This window comes from Mastomys coucha, unplaced genomic scaffold (assembly GCF_008632895.1).
Source record: "Mastomys coucha isolate ucsf_1 unplaced genomic scaffold, UCSF_Mcou_1 pScaffold12, whole genome shotgun sequence".
In the NCBI taxonomy this organism is placed as follows: Eukaryota; Metazoa; Chordata; class Mammalia; order Rodentia; family Muridae; genus Mastomys; species Mastomys coucha.
In genome coordinates this window covers 93,514,213-93,526,767 of record NW_022196894.1, presented here as the reverse complement: position 1 = coordinate 93,526,767, position 12,555 = coordinate 93,514,213, and the positions used below count along the sequence as shown (strand labels likewise).

Genomic DNA, 12,555 nt, shown 5'->3' with positions numbered 1-12,555 from the left:
AACCTGCCTCAAAATTAAGATGAAGAACAATTTAGAAAGATGCCTTCAATCAATCCATGGTGCATGTGTGTGCACTCTCCCGTGTGTGTGTGTGTGTGTGTGTGTGTGTGTGTGTGTGTGTGTATGTGCACGCACACACACTGAGGGGGGAATCTTTGGCCTTCTCATTAGTTGATAATGGTGCTGGACAGGCCTAAGGATGGAAACAGACACAGTTATGAATTCTATCATGGAGGGACTTTTTCCTTGTTCTAGAAACTAAAGTCAGATTGTTTCATAATTACATGCGGCAGCTATACAATGTATCAATCAAGTAGCTGAAATTTCTAGGTCAGGCTTGCCTTTGCTGGTTTGCCATAGACTCTGAGCAGAAGGTGGGCTCACCACCTGCTTAAGCAGAGAAGAATGTCCCCATTGGGACAATTTTCTGTTTTCTTCTCACAAAATAATAAAAATATCAGGGGGCGGGGGAGGGTGGAGAGTGCACAAGCTAGCTCTTTACTGATCTAGATCTTTTAAACATCCCAGTATTTGGAGGCATGTGGGTAATTCACAGCTTTTTCTTTTCTTCCTTCCTTCTTCCTTCCTTCCTCCCTTCCTCCCTTCCTTCCTTCCTTCCTTCCTTCCTTCCTTCCTTCCTTCCTCCCTCCTTCCCTTCCTTCTTTTCTTTCTTTTCTTTCCTTCTCTTTCTTTACTTTATTTCTTTTTTTTTGCTTCATTTACCATCCAGATGTTCACCATCATGGAAGCGTTGTTTGAAATTCTATTCAGCTAATAACATAGAGTGGAAAAAGGCTCCTTTGGTGTCGTGTCTCCCTTCACTCTTCCGAGGACCTCTACCTCAGAGGCTCCTGGAGCATGGGGCGTCCCACCAGATGCCTAGGTGTCAGCCTTCACAGTTCTTTTTCTAATCCCCATGACTGTTCTGTGCTCTTGTCTGCTTGAATTATAGATTGCATTTGTCAAATAATGACACATGCAATTGGATGTCTTCTAAGACCTTTGAAATTCAACTTCCTTGTGTTGAGATTAAAGTGGATACTGTCTGGCCCAGCACAGTCCGGGTTAGGGTGCTGGAAACCTGCAGCTAAACATTTCTAGGCTGGGCAGCTCCAACTTCTGCTGTGTGCAAGGAAGAAAACAAAGAAACTTTGTTTTCTCCTTTCTGGTGAAAAGGCAAGCCTTTGCAACTATGTGAAGTGTGGTTCCCTAAATGTTGGAAATGACTCTCAGCGCCACAACACTGTCCTCTGAGATGTCCTGAGTCGGCGTTTCTGTTTCTTCATCCAGGAGGCCTTGTCAGTTGTGAGTGAGGACCAGTCACTATTCGAGTGTGCCTACGGAACACCACACCTGGCTAAGACAGAGATGACCGCATCCTCTTCCAGTGACTATGGCCAGACATCCAAGATGAGTCCCAGAGTCCCTCAGCAGGACTGGCTGTCTCAACCCCCAGCCAGGGTCACCATCAAGATGGAGTGCAACCCTAGTCAGGTGAATGGTTCCAGGTAAGCAATGCTGGCCTTGTCTATCCTAGACCTCCATTCTTCCTGTCTGCTGAGAAGGGTAGGTTTTTTGCTCTGTTTCAAGGACTCTCAAAGAGTGAGGCCACTAACTGGTAACATGGGGCACTTCTAGGAAAACTTAACACTCCAGTGGTTAGGGTTGAGGACAGAGGCTGCAAAGCCAGTAGTGTATTTACCAAGAACTGTCTTTGAAGACACACTGCTCAATTCTGTTTCCCAGGTGTGAGGGTTGAGTGGAAGGGGGGCTTACTCACATGCAGCAGAGCTCATTTCTGGCGTTTTATTGCCCGGAAGAGATGGCGATCCTATGTTTCTATGGAGACACAGTATCAGCAAGTGGCCAGGCAGTATAGTATCTGACCGAGCCACTTGATTTTGCTTATAGGTCTCCCTTGTACCATGCACAGTCTCAGCCTGCTGTTGCTGCCGTTGCTGTCGCCTCTTAATGCACAGTGCTCTGGTCTCCATTTAAGCTTCTGACATCTCCCATAGCTGCTGCGTTTTGAGTTTGCCATGTGAGTGTGGCTGGTACTTCGGATACTTACCACATCATCCCTGTCAATCCAAAACCTTTCATTACATAGAAGTTTGAAAAGAAGTGCAAGGGCTAGGGAGATTGCTCAGTGGGTGAAAAGTTGAGCATGAGGACTTAAGTTCTAATCCCCTGAACCTACATAAAGCTAGGAATAGCAGCCTATGCCTGTAATAGAAGCTCTCCTACAACGAGACGGGATGCAGCCACCCTGGAAGCCTGTGGGCCAGTTTATTTGATATAAACATTGGCAAACTATAAGAAGACCCCCTCTCAAATAAGCTGCGAGGTGAAGGTGGACTCTTAAGGTTGTCCTCAGACTTTATATATACAAAGGCATAACATCCTGAGAGAATAGGAAGAGGAGGGGGAGGAGGTTGGGGAGGGGGAGAGGGAGAGGTGGGTAGTAGCATTCATTTCTATGCTATTCTGTATATACTTAGGGGAATTAATGTAAAACCCTGAGACAAAAACATGGTGATTTATTTTAAATGTCCTACAATCTCCATTTATATACAAGATCCTAAGAACAGTTTCCACTTTCTTGTGCTTCACGAATATAAAACTCCTTTATACTGGGTAGATCACTGATCCCCTGATCACCACTAAGGGGGATGCCTGTTCCCATTTGATGGACGAGGGAACCGCTGAACAGGCATTCATTGGCTGGCCAGTCCTGAAATCACTTAAAAGGACTCAGAGTTTGGATGGAAACCAAGAGTGCTGGGCTCGACATCCTAAACACTTCTCACCCTCTATGAGAGGGCCTCTTTGTTACACATGTGCCTCAGTGCTAAATATGCTTAAAGCTTCGTGTTTCATAAGTGCTGGAAATCATTGCGCCAGCTGCTGGTGCTGTATTAACACAGGTGTCAATCACGGCACTTCCAAGGAACTGTTAGCGCATGGCTGCTGGGCTGTGTGAGAAGGTAGGCAGTCCTCCACTGGCCCGTGCCTTGAGAAGCTGGGCATTTCTGTGTGTCTGGCTTTCATCAATGCTTGATGTTTTATTTGTTTGCTTGATTGGCAGTTTTTTTGAGATGGAGTCACACCACATAATTCAGGCTGGGCTTGAACACAGGATTTCCTGCTTTTGGCTTCTAGGTACTGAGAATACGGGTTGTACCACCACACTAAGAATTGCTGGAGAGGAGGCAGGGTTAGGAATGCCCATTACCCACTGAGGGCCTCAGCATTTAGAAGCTTAGAACTGGGCATGGCTCACCTGCAGATGAGCAACAGCAGGAGAGCTCAGTGACTGGCTGTGTTGATTCCTGTATCCTTCAGGTCTGTCAAGGACTTGGCCCATCTCCTGTCTCTCTCTCTCTCTCTCTCTCTCTCTCTCTCTCTCTCTCCCTCTCTCTCTCTCTCTCTCTTACACACACACACACACACACAGTGAGAGTGAGAGTAGTCTTCCTGCAGACATTCACATACACACACACACACACACACACACACACACACGTGCACACACACATATACATGCACACCCTTTGAAGCCAACTTCAAAAGCTGGACCCTAGCTCTGGAAAATGGCTAGGTCCTGCTGTTGAAGGGACTTCATGAAAGACGTGCATTTTATAGCCTTTCTCTTGCCAGAGCAGGCCCACCTCTATCCCCATGGGACAGCGCTCTCGTTCTGGCTTTCTTGGTCAAACCTAGCCATCCATCAGTAACTGCATAGGAACCAGCAGAGGAGAAAGTAGAAGAGGGAAGACAGGGGAGAGAGACAGTGTGGCAGGATTCTGCTGAACCGCAGGTCCTCCATGCTAACAAGCTTCTGAAATGAGACTCAAGTGTCAGAGTGAGCAGTGTAGCCATTCACATTGTGCCTATAAAACACAATAAATGGACAACAGAGAGAAAGCAGCCACTGGTGCAGGAGCCAATGGGCAAGTCCCTGTGGCTTGGCCTTGCCCATCAGCATGCTGGTAAACAGAAGCTAATTTTAAGTTGTCCTGTAGACACGGCCATCACGTCCCAGCCTCAGGGTTCAGTGGTAAGCCTCTTTCTCCCCCTTCTTCACTCAGACCTCCCTCTGAGGAACCCCCCTGGGGTTTACACATTGGGAGCCTGGTGGTGTACAAAACTGAAACCAGCTGCTAGCACTGTACACAAAGGGTCCCCTGGTACACCAGTCTCCCTCAGCTGCCAGCCTCCCACAAATCCAATTGCAGTGGGGTACCCTGGCTCCCACTAGGCTGGCCACAGAGGCCAGAGACAGTCTACTCTAAGGCGTGGCCACACCAACTGCCTGCCATTGCCAGATGCTGAGGTTCTGCCCAGCAGGCTGCGTTCCCTGGCTTTGTGCACCCCTGGTCCAGGCAACCAGATCCAACAGCTGCCATGGGCACTGCCTTTTCCTGCCACCTGCGATGGCATTTCTTCTGCTTTTCTGCTCTTGTTTTAAAAGTCATAGAAATGTGTATGATATATTGAACATATACCCTCACCCCTTTTCTTTGCCCTCCACACTCTTGCCAATCTGGACAATTATACTTACACTTTATGTCATGTGTGCAATGTGTGGTTTTATGTTGGTACAAAGTTTTTAAGACCCACAGATGAGAGAGAAAACATGTGACCTGCCTTTCTGAGAAAGACTTGTCCACTTACCACAATTATTTTCAATTATCTTGTTTTTTTCTGCAAACTACATAATCTTGTTCTTTTTATGGTTTGAAAATAGTCCATGTGTTTATGTACCATGTATCCTTGATGGCTTGATCCTTGGTGTCTTGCCGTAGGAGCCACAGCTATTGGTATTTCATGAGCTGGGGTCCCAAGCTGGTGCTTTACTCCCAGGCTTGTTCCCCGACCTCTTGGAGCCACGAACTCATTAATCATGTCAGATGATGGTCTCCTTAGGGTGGTCCTCTCAAAATGAGGTCCTGAGCCAGGAACTGGGGTCAAGAGCCTGTGGAGATCCCCAGGCTCTGGAATCACAAGAGATGTGGTCTAAGTCTGCAGTGTAAGGAACACAGCAGGGAACGCTGGTGTTCTGGTGGCTGAGAGGTGGCTTTGGGCACCATTGAGAGAGGGGAGAAACAAGAACCCAGTATCCAGGTCCAGGGCCAGTGAGCCAGGTCAGCTCAGCTCAGCAAGTCGAGGGTCTGTGCTGGAGGTCTGTCTGTCCATCTGCATAGGACAGCATCTGTTGAACTCACCCCAAGGACCCTGTGCTTGATGGAGTCAAAGAGGTAAGAGAAGATGTTCCCTGGGCCTTGCCTTGGTGCAGCCTGGGAAGAGCAATCACATGGGACCCACCTCTCTCCAGCCTGTGGTTGGATAGTAAGATGCTTTTGGTGCACTATTTAAAAATATTTGTTTATTTACTTGATTCAGAGCCTCATGTATCCAAAGGCTAGACATTATGTGATGTAGCTGAGGGTGGCCTTGTCCTCTTGCTGTTCCTGCTTCCACCTTCGAAGGAGTGGGATTACAGGAAGTGCCAGCACACTTGATTTATGAAGTACTGGCAACTGAGTCTAGCACCTCATGCATGTTAGCAACTGAGTCTAGCACCTCATGCATGTTAGCAACTGAGTCTAGCACTTCATGCATGTTAGGCAAGTTAGCTACCAACTGAGCTACACCTCCTGCCCTGTGATTCATCGCTTTAACAGTGTGCCCTGTGAAATGTGATAAGGATCATCAAAAGGGGAGTGGGTCACTTGATTGGCCCTTTGACCTCAGACATCGTGGTTATATACAATCACTCATTCAGCTGAGTGTGTTAAGCACCTACTATATACACAGTCACTGTTCTAAAGATGTAGCAATCAAATTCTTTGCTGCTGGCTTTTCTAAAGGAAGAAGGCCACCATTTGATCAGCTGACTTGTTAAAATACACAGCAGGGTAGATCAGAGCAAACGCTAAGGAGAAAAGTAAGGCAGTTCCAGGCAAGGTGACACAATGACAAAGAAAGATTACACAGGTTAAAAAAATACTCTGTACCAAGACCCTGTGGTCAGCCAGAGATCCTGCAGGACCACAAGAGGGCTGTCCACATGAAGTGACCAGGAGGAGGAGTAGTGGGAGGTGAGTTTGCAAAACATGCCTGTGAAGAATGTCAGTTTCAGTGCAGAGCCAGCCTGGACACTTGCTGGTGAAGGACAGCTCTGAGTTACTCAGAGTCCACAGGTCTCCCTGGTGCCTATGTTGAGGCTGAGACCCTGATACCCATGCAGGGCTCTGTAGAGGAGCAGAGTGGTAGAGGGCAGGGAGAGGCATTTCGGGCTGAAAAGGGAGGTGCTGTGCTCTGCTACCAGGATGAGGTAGGAAGGAAGCCAGGAAGGATGGAGACTACAAACCAAGCATGCTGTGGACAGGGCAGAGCTTGGAAACACCCTGGGCTCACAGCCCAAGTTCCTCTTGGGCAACAGCCTTCACACTGTGACTTGGCTCTGACCAATACCAGGTAAAATGTCAGGTTCTCCTGCCTCCATTGGTGGAAGCAAACCTTCACCCACTCCACCAGTGTTCCCAGTACAGGGGATTTTGAATCTGTTGGAGGCTGACAATGTCTGAAAGGCTGACAATGTGTGTGTGTGTGTGCATGTGTATGTGTATGACAACTGGGAGTTTCCTAGGTATCTGGGGATGGAGGCCAAGGGATGCCAGTGTCTCTAAGTACTGAGCAAGCTGGCACTGCCCCTTTCAAAATGATCTGATTATACATGCTCACAGTATGTAAGTAGGACCCTGACTCCCAAGCAGCATGCTGTGAGCTTTGTCCCTACTGACTGTCATGATGATAGTGCTAAGGGACATTTAGTCTGTCAAAAGGCATAAAGCTCGATGGTGCTAAACTGTTTGTCTCCCATGCACATAGTCCTGAGTGCCAGCCCTACAATTACACAAGACCATCAAGGTGGCTATAATCCCAGCACTCAGGATACAGAGGTAGTTGGATCAGGAGTTCAAAGCCAGCCTAAGCTACATGTTAGATTTGAGACCCACCTGGGCTACATGAGACCCTGCCTAAAACATGCAAGTAACAATGACAAAAAACATCTCCAAAGATTGGCAACAGGTGTTCTAGACCCAGAGAATGCCTAAGACCCGCGAAGACAGAGCTAAAGGTGAGATGTCCTGCAGGGAACTGGGAGAGATCACTTTTAGAAGCACCATTGGTCAGCATTTCTGTAATGCACTGCGACAGTTTAGAAGGTATTTTAGGATAGAGGATGTCCAGTTTCCTCAGTAAGAGGGCATGATTAAATTAGACTCATGCTTTTCTGATGAAGTTCTTTGACTTTCAGGAGGTTGTATAACCAGCTCAAGCCGGCCTACTATAGGCAGCTTGTCCCCAGCCTCACGTCTCCCTCCATTCCCTCTGGGCCTCCCCACATAGGGGACATTTTCCTTGCTGCCAGAGACATAAGGGTCTCTGGGGAGTGAGTGATGTGTGCCTCTCCTCTCCCTGATCTCATGTCTTCCTGTGTCATAGGCTTTAAAATCATTTACTTTTGACCTCATCTGGTCAGAACCATTGTTTTATCTGTGCTCATCTTCAACCTCACTGTGACTCCCATGGGCACCAGTGTGTTTATAAAAAGATAAAGAGAGAAGGGATATGTTCTATGGGGGTGTGGAGAGGTGTGGGGTAAGGGGATACCTCGGTGGGCCCATGCCAAGGCACCCCTTTCCACTGAGGGACCAGTCACAGGACAGTATAGTATAGAATAGAGTTTATTCAGGGCATGGGGAGTTAAGAGAGTAGTAGAGACAGAGAAAAGCAGAAAGAGAGAGAGGGAGAGAGAGAGAGAGAGAAGGAGGAGGAAGAGGAGGAAGAGGAGGGGGAGGAGAAGAAAAGGAGGTGGAAGAGAGGAGAAGAGAAGAGAGGAGAGGAGAGAAGAGGAGAGGAGAGGAGGCTGGACATGACCATGTGGAGAGAGGAAGAAGGGAATGGGAAGAGAGGGGGAGCAAGAAGGAACAAGAGAGCAAGAAGCAAGAAAGCAAGAGAGAGAGGAGGGGTCAAGCAGCCCCTTTTACAGGGCCAGGCCTACCTGTGGGGTGGAGCTTAGACGGGCCAGGCCTACCTGTGGGGTGGAGCTTAGACGGGCCAGGCCTACCTGTGGGGTGGGGCTTAGACGGGCCAGGCCTACCTGTGGGGTGGGGCTTAGACGGGCCAGGCCTACCTGTGGGGTGGGGCTTAGACGGGCCAGGCCTACCTGTGGGGTGGGGCTTAGACGGGCCAGGCCTACCTGTGGGGTGGGGCTTAGACGGAATGCTAACAGGCACTGCACCTAAAAGTCTTAAATGTGACAAGTTGCCCCCAGGTGGACCCTTTTACAGTGATCTTCAGTGGATACTCATTGAGCTAGAAATCAAGCTTTAAAGTCCTGTTTCGGATGCTCACCATTTACAGTCCCTGTCTCTCACTGTGTTAGAATTGGTGCTTTGTGTACCTGGAGTATTTCATTCCTAACAGGTTTTTAATGCAAAGAACTCTTTTTATGTGCAAGTAAGTCCCGGCGAACATTTAAAGCTGTCCCCAGGCCTGGCTTCTCTGCCAGCTTGGGTTTGCTTAGACATACGCTTTCTTGGACTTGGGGAGCTGGAGGCATTATTTGGGGGCAATGATACTCCTGGGCTAATTGCATTTGCTCCCTTCTACCTCAGGGCTCTGACTTGAATTGGCAAGCAAGTTGCCTCTTAACTGAGCTCGGCTGCCCTCCAGGCTGTGGCTGGCACAGCGCTGGGAGACTTTCCAATGAGTAGTTTTTCCTAACAGTATTGGTGGGTATCTTAGTACACTTGGGTGTCTATGACAGAAATACCCAAGATTGGGTGGCTTATAAACAGCAGAAGTGTATTCCTCTTAGTTCCAGAGGTTGAGAAACCCAGCGCCAGGTCACGGGCTGATTTGGTGTCTGGTGAGCACCTGCTTCCTGTTCACAGAGGGCAGCTTCCTGTTGCATGCTTGCATGACTGAGTGCAAGCTTTGTCTCTCTCTGCCTCTGTCTCTCTGTCTCTGTCTGTCTCTGTCTCTCTCTTTCTGCCTCTATCTGTGTCTCTGTCTCTCTCTCTCTGTCTGCCTCTATCTGTATCTTTCTGTCTCTCTGTGTGTCTCTGTCTGTTTGTCTCTCTCCGTGTGTGTCTTTGTCTCAGTGTCTCTCTGTCTCTGTGTGTGTCTCTGTATGTGTCTTTGTCTCTCTCTGTCTCTCTGTCTCTATCTGCCTCTGTGTGTCTGTCTCTGTCTCTCTCTGCGTCTGTCTCTGTCTGTCTGTCTCTCTCTCCCTTTCTCTCTCTCTCTCTGCTTTTAAGAATGCTTGTTTGCAGTCTGTGAGCACCAGAGGTTGGTGTCAGATGTCTTTCTCAGTTGTTTTCTTCTTTACTTACTAAGACTGAGTCTCTCACTGAACCCAGAACTTGCCAACTAGCTCACCCAGTTACCTAGCCTACCTTGAGGATCCCCTCTCTGCCCCACAAGCTCTGGGATTCCAGGTAGGCACCCATGCCTATCTATCTTTTATGTGGGTGCTGGGGATCTGAACCTTTGCATGACAAGCATTTTATCCACTGAGCCAGCCCCGGAGTTTTCTCATATAAAGACACTGGTCTCATCATGAGATGAAGGCTCTAGTCTTGTATCCTAGCATTCTCCCAGTGTCCAGCTAATTTCACCACGCTGGGTTTCTACATATTAGTTCAGTGAGGAGCTGCCCCATGCTGGCCATGATGAGGCCTGATATACTGGCTCCTTTTACTTTCATGGACCCCCATGGCTTGGTGAAGGCTAGCTCACTGCTGCAAAGGTGATGCATAGGCATGATGAGCAAAGAGCTGGGATGGAAGGACACGGAGGCTCTGCTGTTGCTTTCTCGCCTCCCTTCTTCCCTTCTCCTCAGCTTCCTGCCATCTTTGTTCCTATGGGCACCATTATGTAAAAGAGGGGACATGAGGCTGTGTTCTCCCTAGGCTGCTGAAAGGGAACGGCTAGGAAGAAAGCACCTAGCTTTGGCATCTTCTGTCTTGAAAGTGAAGTCCTTTCAGTTGATCAGAATTCATATATTTTAAAACATAAAAACCCAAGGCTTGGGGATAGGAGATGGTTCAGCAAAGTGCTTTTGGTGCAAACTCAAGGACCTGGGCTTGGATCCCCAGAGTCCGTGTAAAAGCTGAGCATGCACCATAGAGCACACCACTAATCTCATTCCTGGATTGGGCAGAAACGGTAGGGCCTGCCTGGGTCTCCTTAACAAGCCTGCCTAGCCTAATCGGTGGGCTGTCGGTCCTAGTGAGAGACCCTTTCTCAAAATACAAGAGGGAAGTAGACTGAGGAATGACACACAGTATCAACCTCTGGCTTCTACATGTATGCACTCACATATACATAACATCACACAGATACAGAAAGACACACAAATACAAATACAGAAACACAACACATATACCACACATACTGCACACACATACACAGGAATACACACAGACATACACATAATACACACACCATACATAACACACACACAGACACACATATACACACACACAGGAATACACACAGACATACATACTACATACACAGAGACATACACACAGACACACACACAGACTCACACACAGGCAGACATAGAGACATACATACTACACATACACAGACAAACAAACAGACACATGCAAGGCATACATAATACACACTACACATAACAGACACACATACACCGAAAGACACACAGACATACACACAGACCCATACATAGACACACAAACACACATACCATACATAACACATACACATGCATACACACCTATACAAGGAATACACACATACACACAGACACATGCACACTATACATAACACACATACATGCATAAGAATGGACACAGACACATTCACACACATGCACACACAGAAACAGACTTACACAGACATATACAGACACACATACATATATATACACAGACAGACACACATAAATATATATACACAGACACACATATATACACAGAGATACACATACAAACACACACAGAAACACACAGAGATACACACACAAGATGCACACATGCATGCGTGCACACAGACACACACAGAGACATACACAGACATATGCGTACATACATACATACATACATACAAACACACACAGACACGCACACATATAGACACACAGACACACACAGACACATAGAGACACACAGAGATACACAGATGCACACATGCATGTGTGGACACACACAGACACAAGCACACATATATATACACACACGTGCACACAGGCACACACATGCATACCCACATACTTACACACACATGAATGCACGTGCACGCACACACACACATGCACACAGGCACACACATGCATACACATATACATACACACACAGATGTGTGCAAGCACACACACATACAAGCATACACACAGACGCACACGCGTGCACACACACAGGGGTGTACACGTATATACACACACAGACACGCGCACACGCGCGCACACACACGTGTGTACACACATGCGTACACACACGCACGCACATGTGCACACACATGCACACACATGTGCACACATGCACACACACACACATACATGCACATACACGCACGCACACCTTAGAGCCCCAGAATGATGGCTCAGTGATTTCTTTTCTTTCTGAAAAATTTCAAACAAAGCTAAAGAAACTCCAAGTGGAGATTCTGTGTATGATCTTCATTGTGGAACTGTAGAAGCTGCATTCTGTAGAATGTTCTAGTCCCCAGTGATAATCCCTCCACAGAGTTTGAATTTCCCTCTAGTTTTCAAGACCCAAATGAGGCACTGCTTGCGGAGAACCATTTTCAGCTCTAAATAGGGGCATGTATTTAAATAATTAAACTCGTTGGGAAATGTCAAGCCCTTTACCTCTGGGAGACAGAGAATGAACTGTTGTCAAGTTAGGGATTAATTAATTCTGCCTTCAGCTGCTTGAGAAAGGGGTGGGAATGGGGTTGTTCAGAAGAGGCAGACATCCCAGGTGTAAGAGAATATTTAGCCAGAGTAAAAATAACACGCAGCTGAGAAGACAGACATGTATGGTTCGGGCTGAGCCTGGTGTCGCACATGAATCACTCAAGCCCCACCCATTGCTTGGGCCATGGGCTCTGAAGCAGCTTTTCCACTGCATCTGATTCAGAAATAAAACAGACCCACAAATTACCCCAGAGCTGGCCAGACAATACACTCCTTGTCTGGATACCTAAAAATACCTTTTGTGGGGACTTGTTTCCATTCACACTGTGAAACCTGGGTAGGGTGGTTTGGCTGATTCACACTAGGCAGGGGCTTTGGAGAGGTTAGACTGGATTACACTCCAGTGGGACCCGGGCCTCAGACTCATCTCCAGTTACACTCCAGTGGGACCTGAGACTCATCTCCAGTTACACTCCAGTGGGACCAAGCTTCAGACTCATCTCCAGTTACACTCCAGTGGGACCTGGCCTCAGACTCATCTCCAGTTACACTCCAGTGGGACCTGAGACTCATCTCCAGTTACACTCCAGTGG

The 12,555-nt window shown here is 47.7% G+C and overlaps 1 protein-coding gene across 6 annotated transcripts in view; it reads left to right on the top strand.

Moving 5' to 3' along the window:
* Erg (ETS transcription factor ERG) overlaps positions 1-12,555 on the top strand; it is a 231,843-nt gene that overhangs the window by 174,074 nt on the left and 45,214 nt on the right. For all 6 annotated transcript variants that reach the window (XM_031364513.1, XM_031364515.1, XM_031364514.1 and 3 more), the window contains one exon: positions 1,291-1,508. In XM_031364513.1, the coding sequence (XP_031220373.1) occupies positions 1,369-1,508 (140 nt within the window). In that variant the 5' untranslated portion in view covers positions 1,291-1,368. The remainder of the gene's footprint in view (positions 1-1,290; positions 1,509-12,555) is intronic.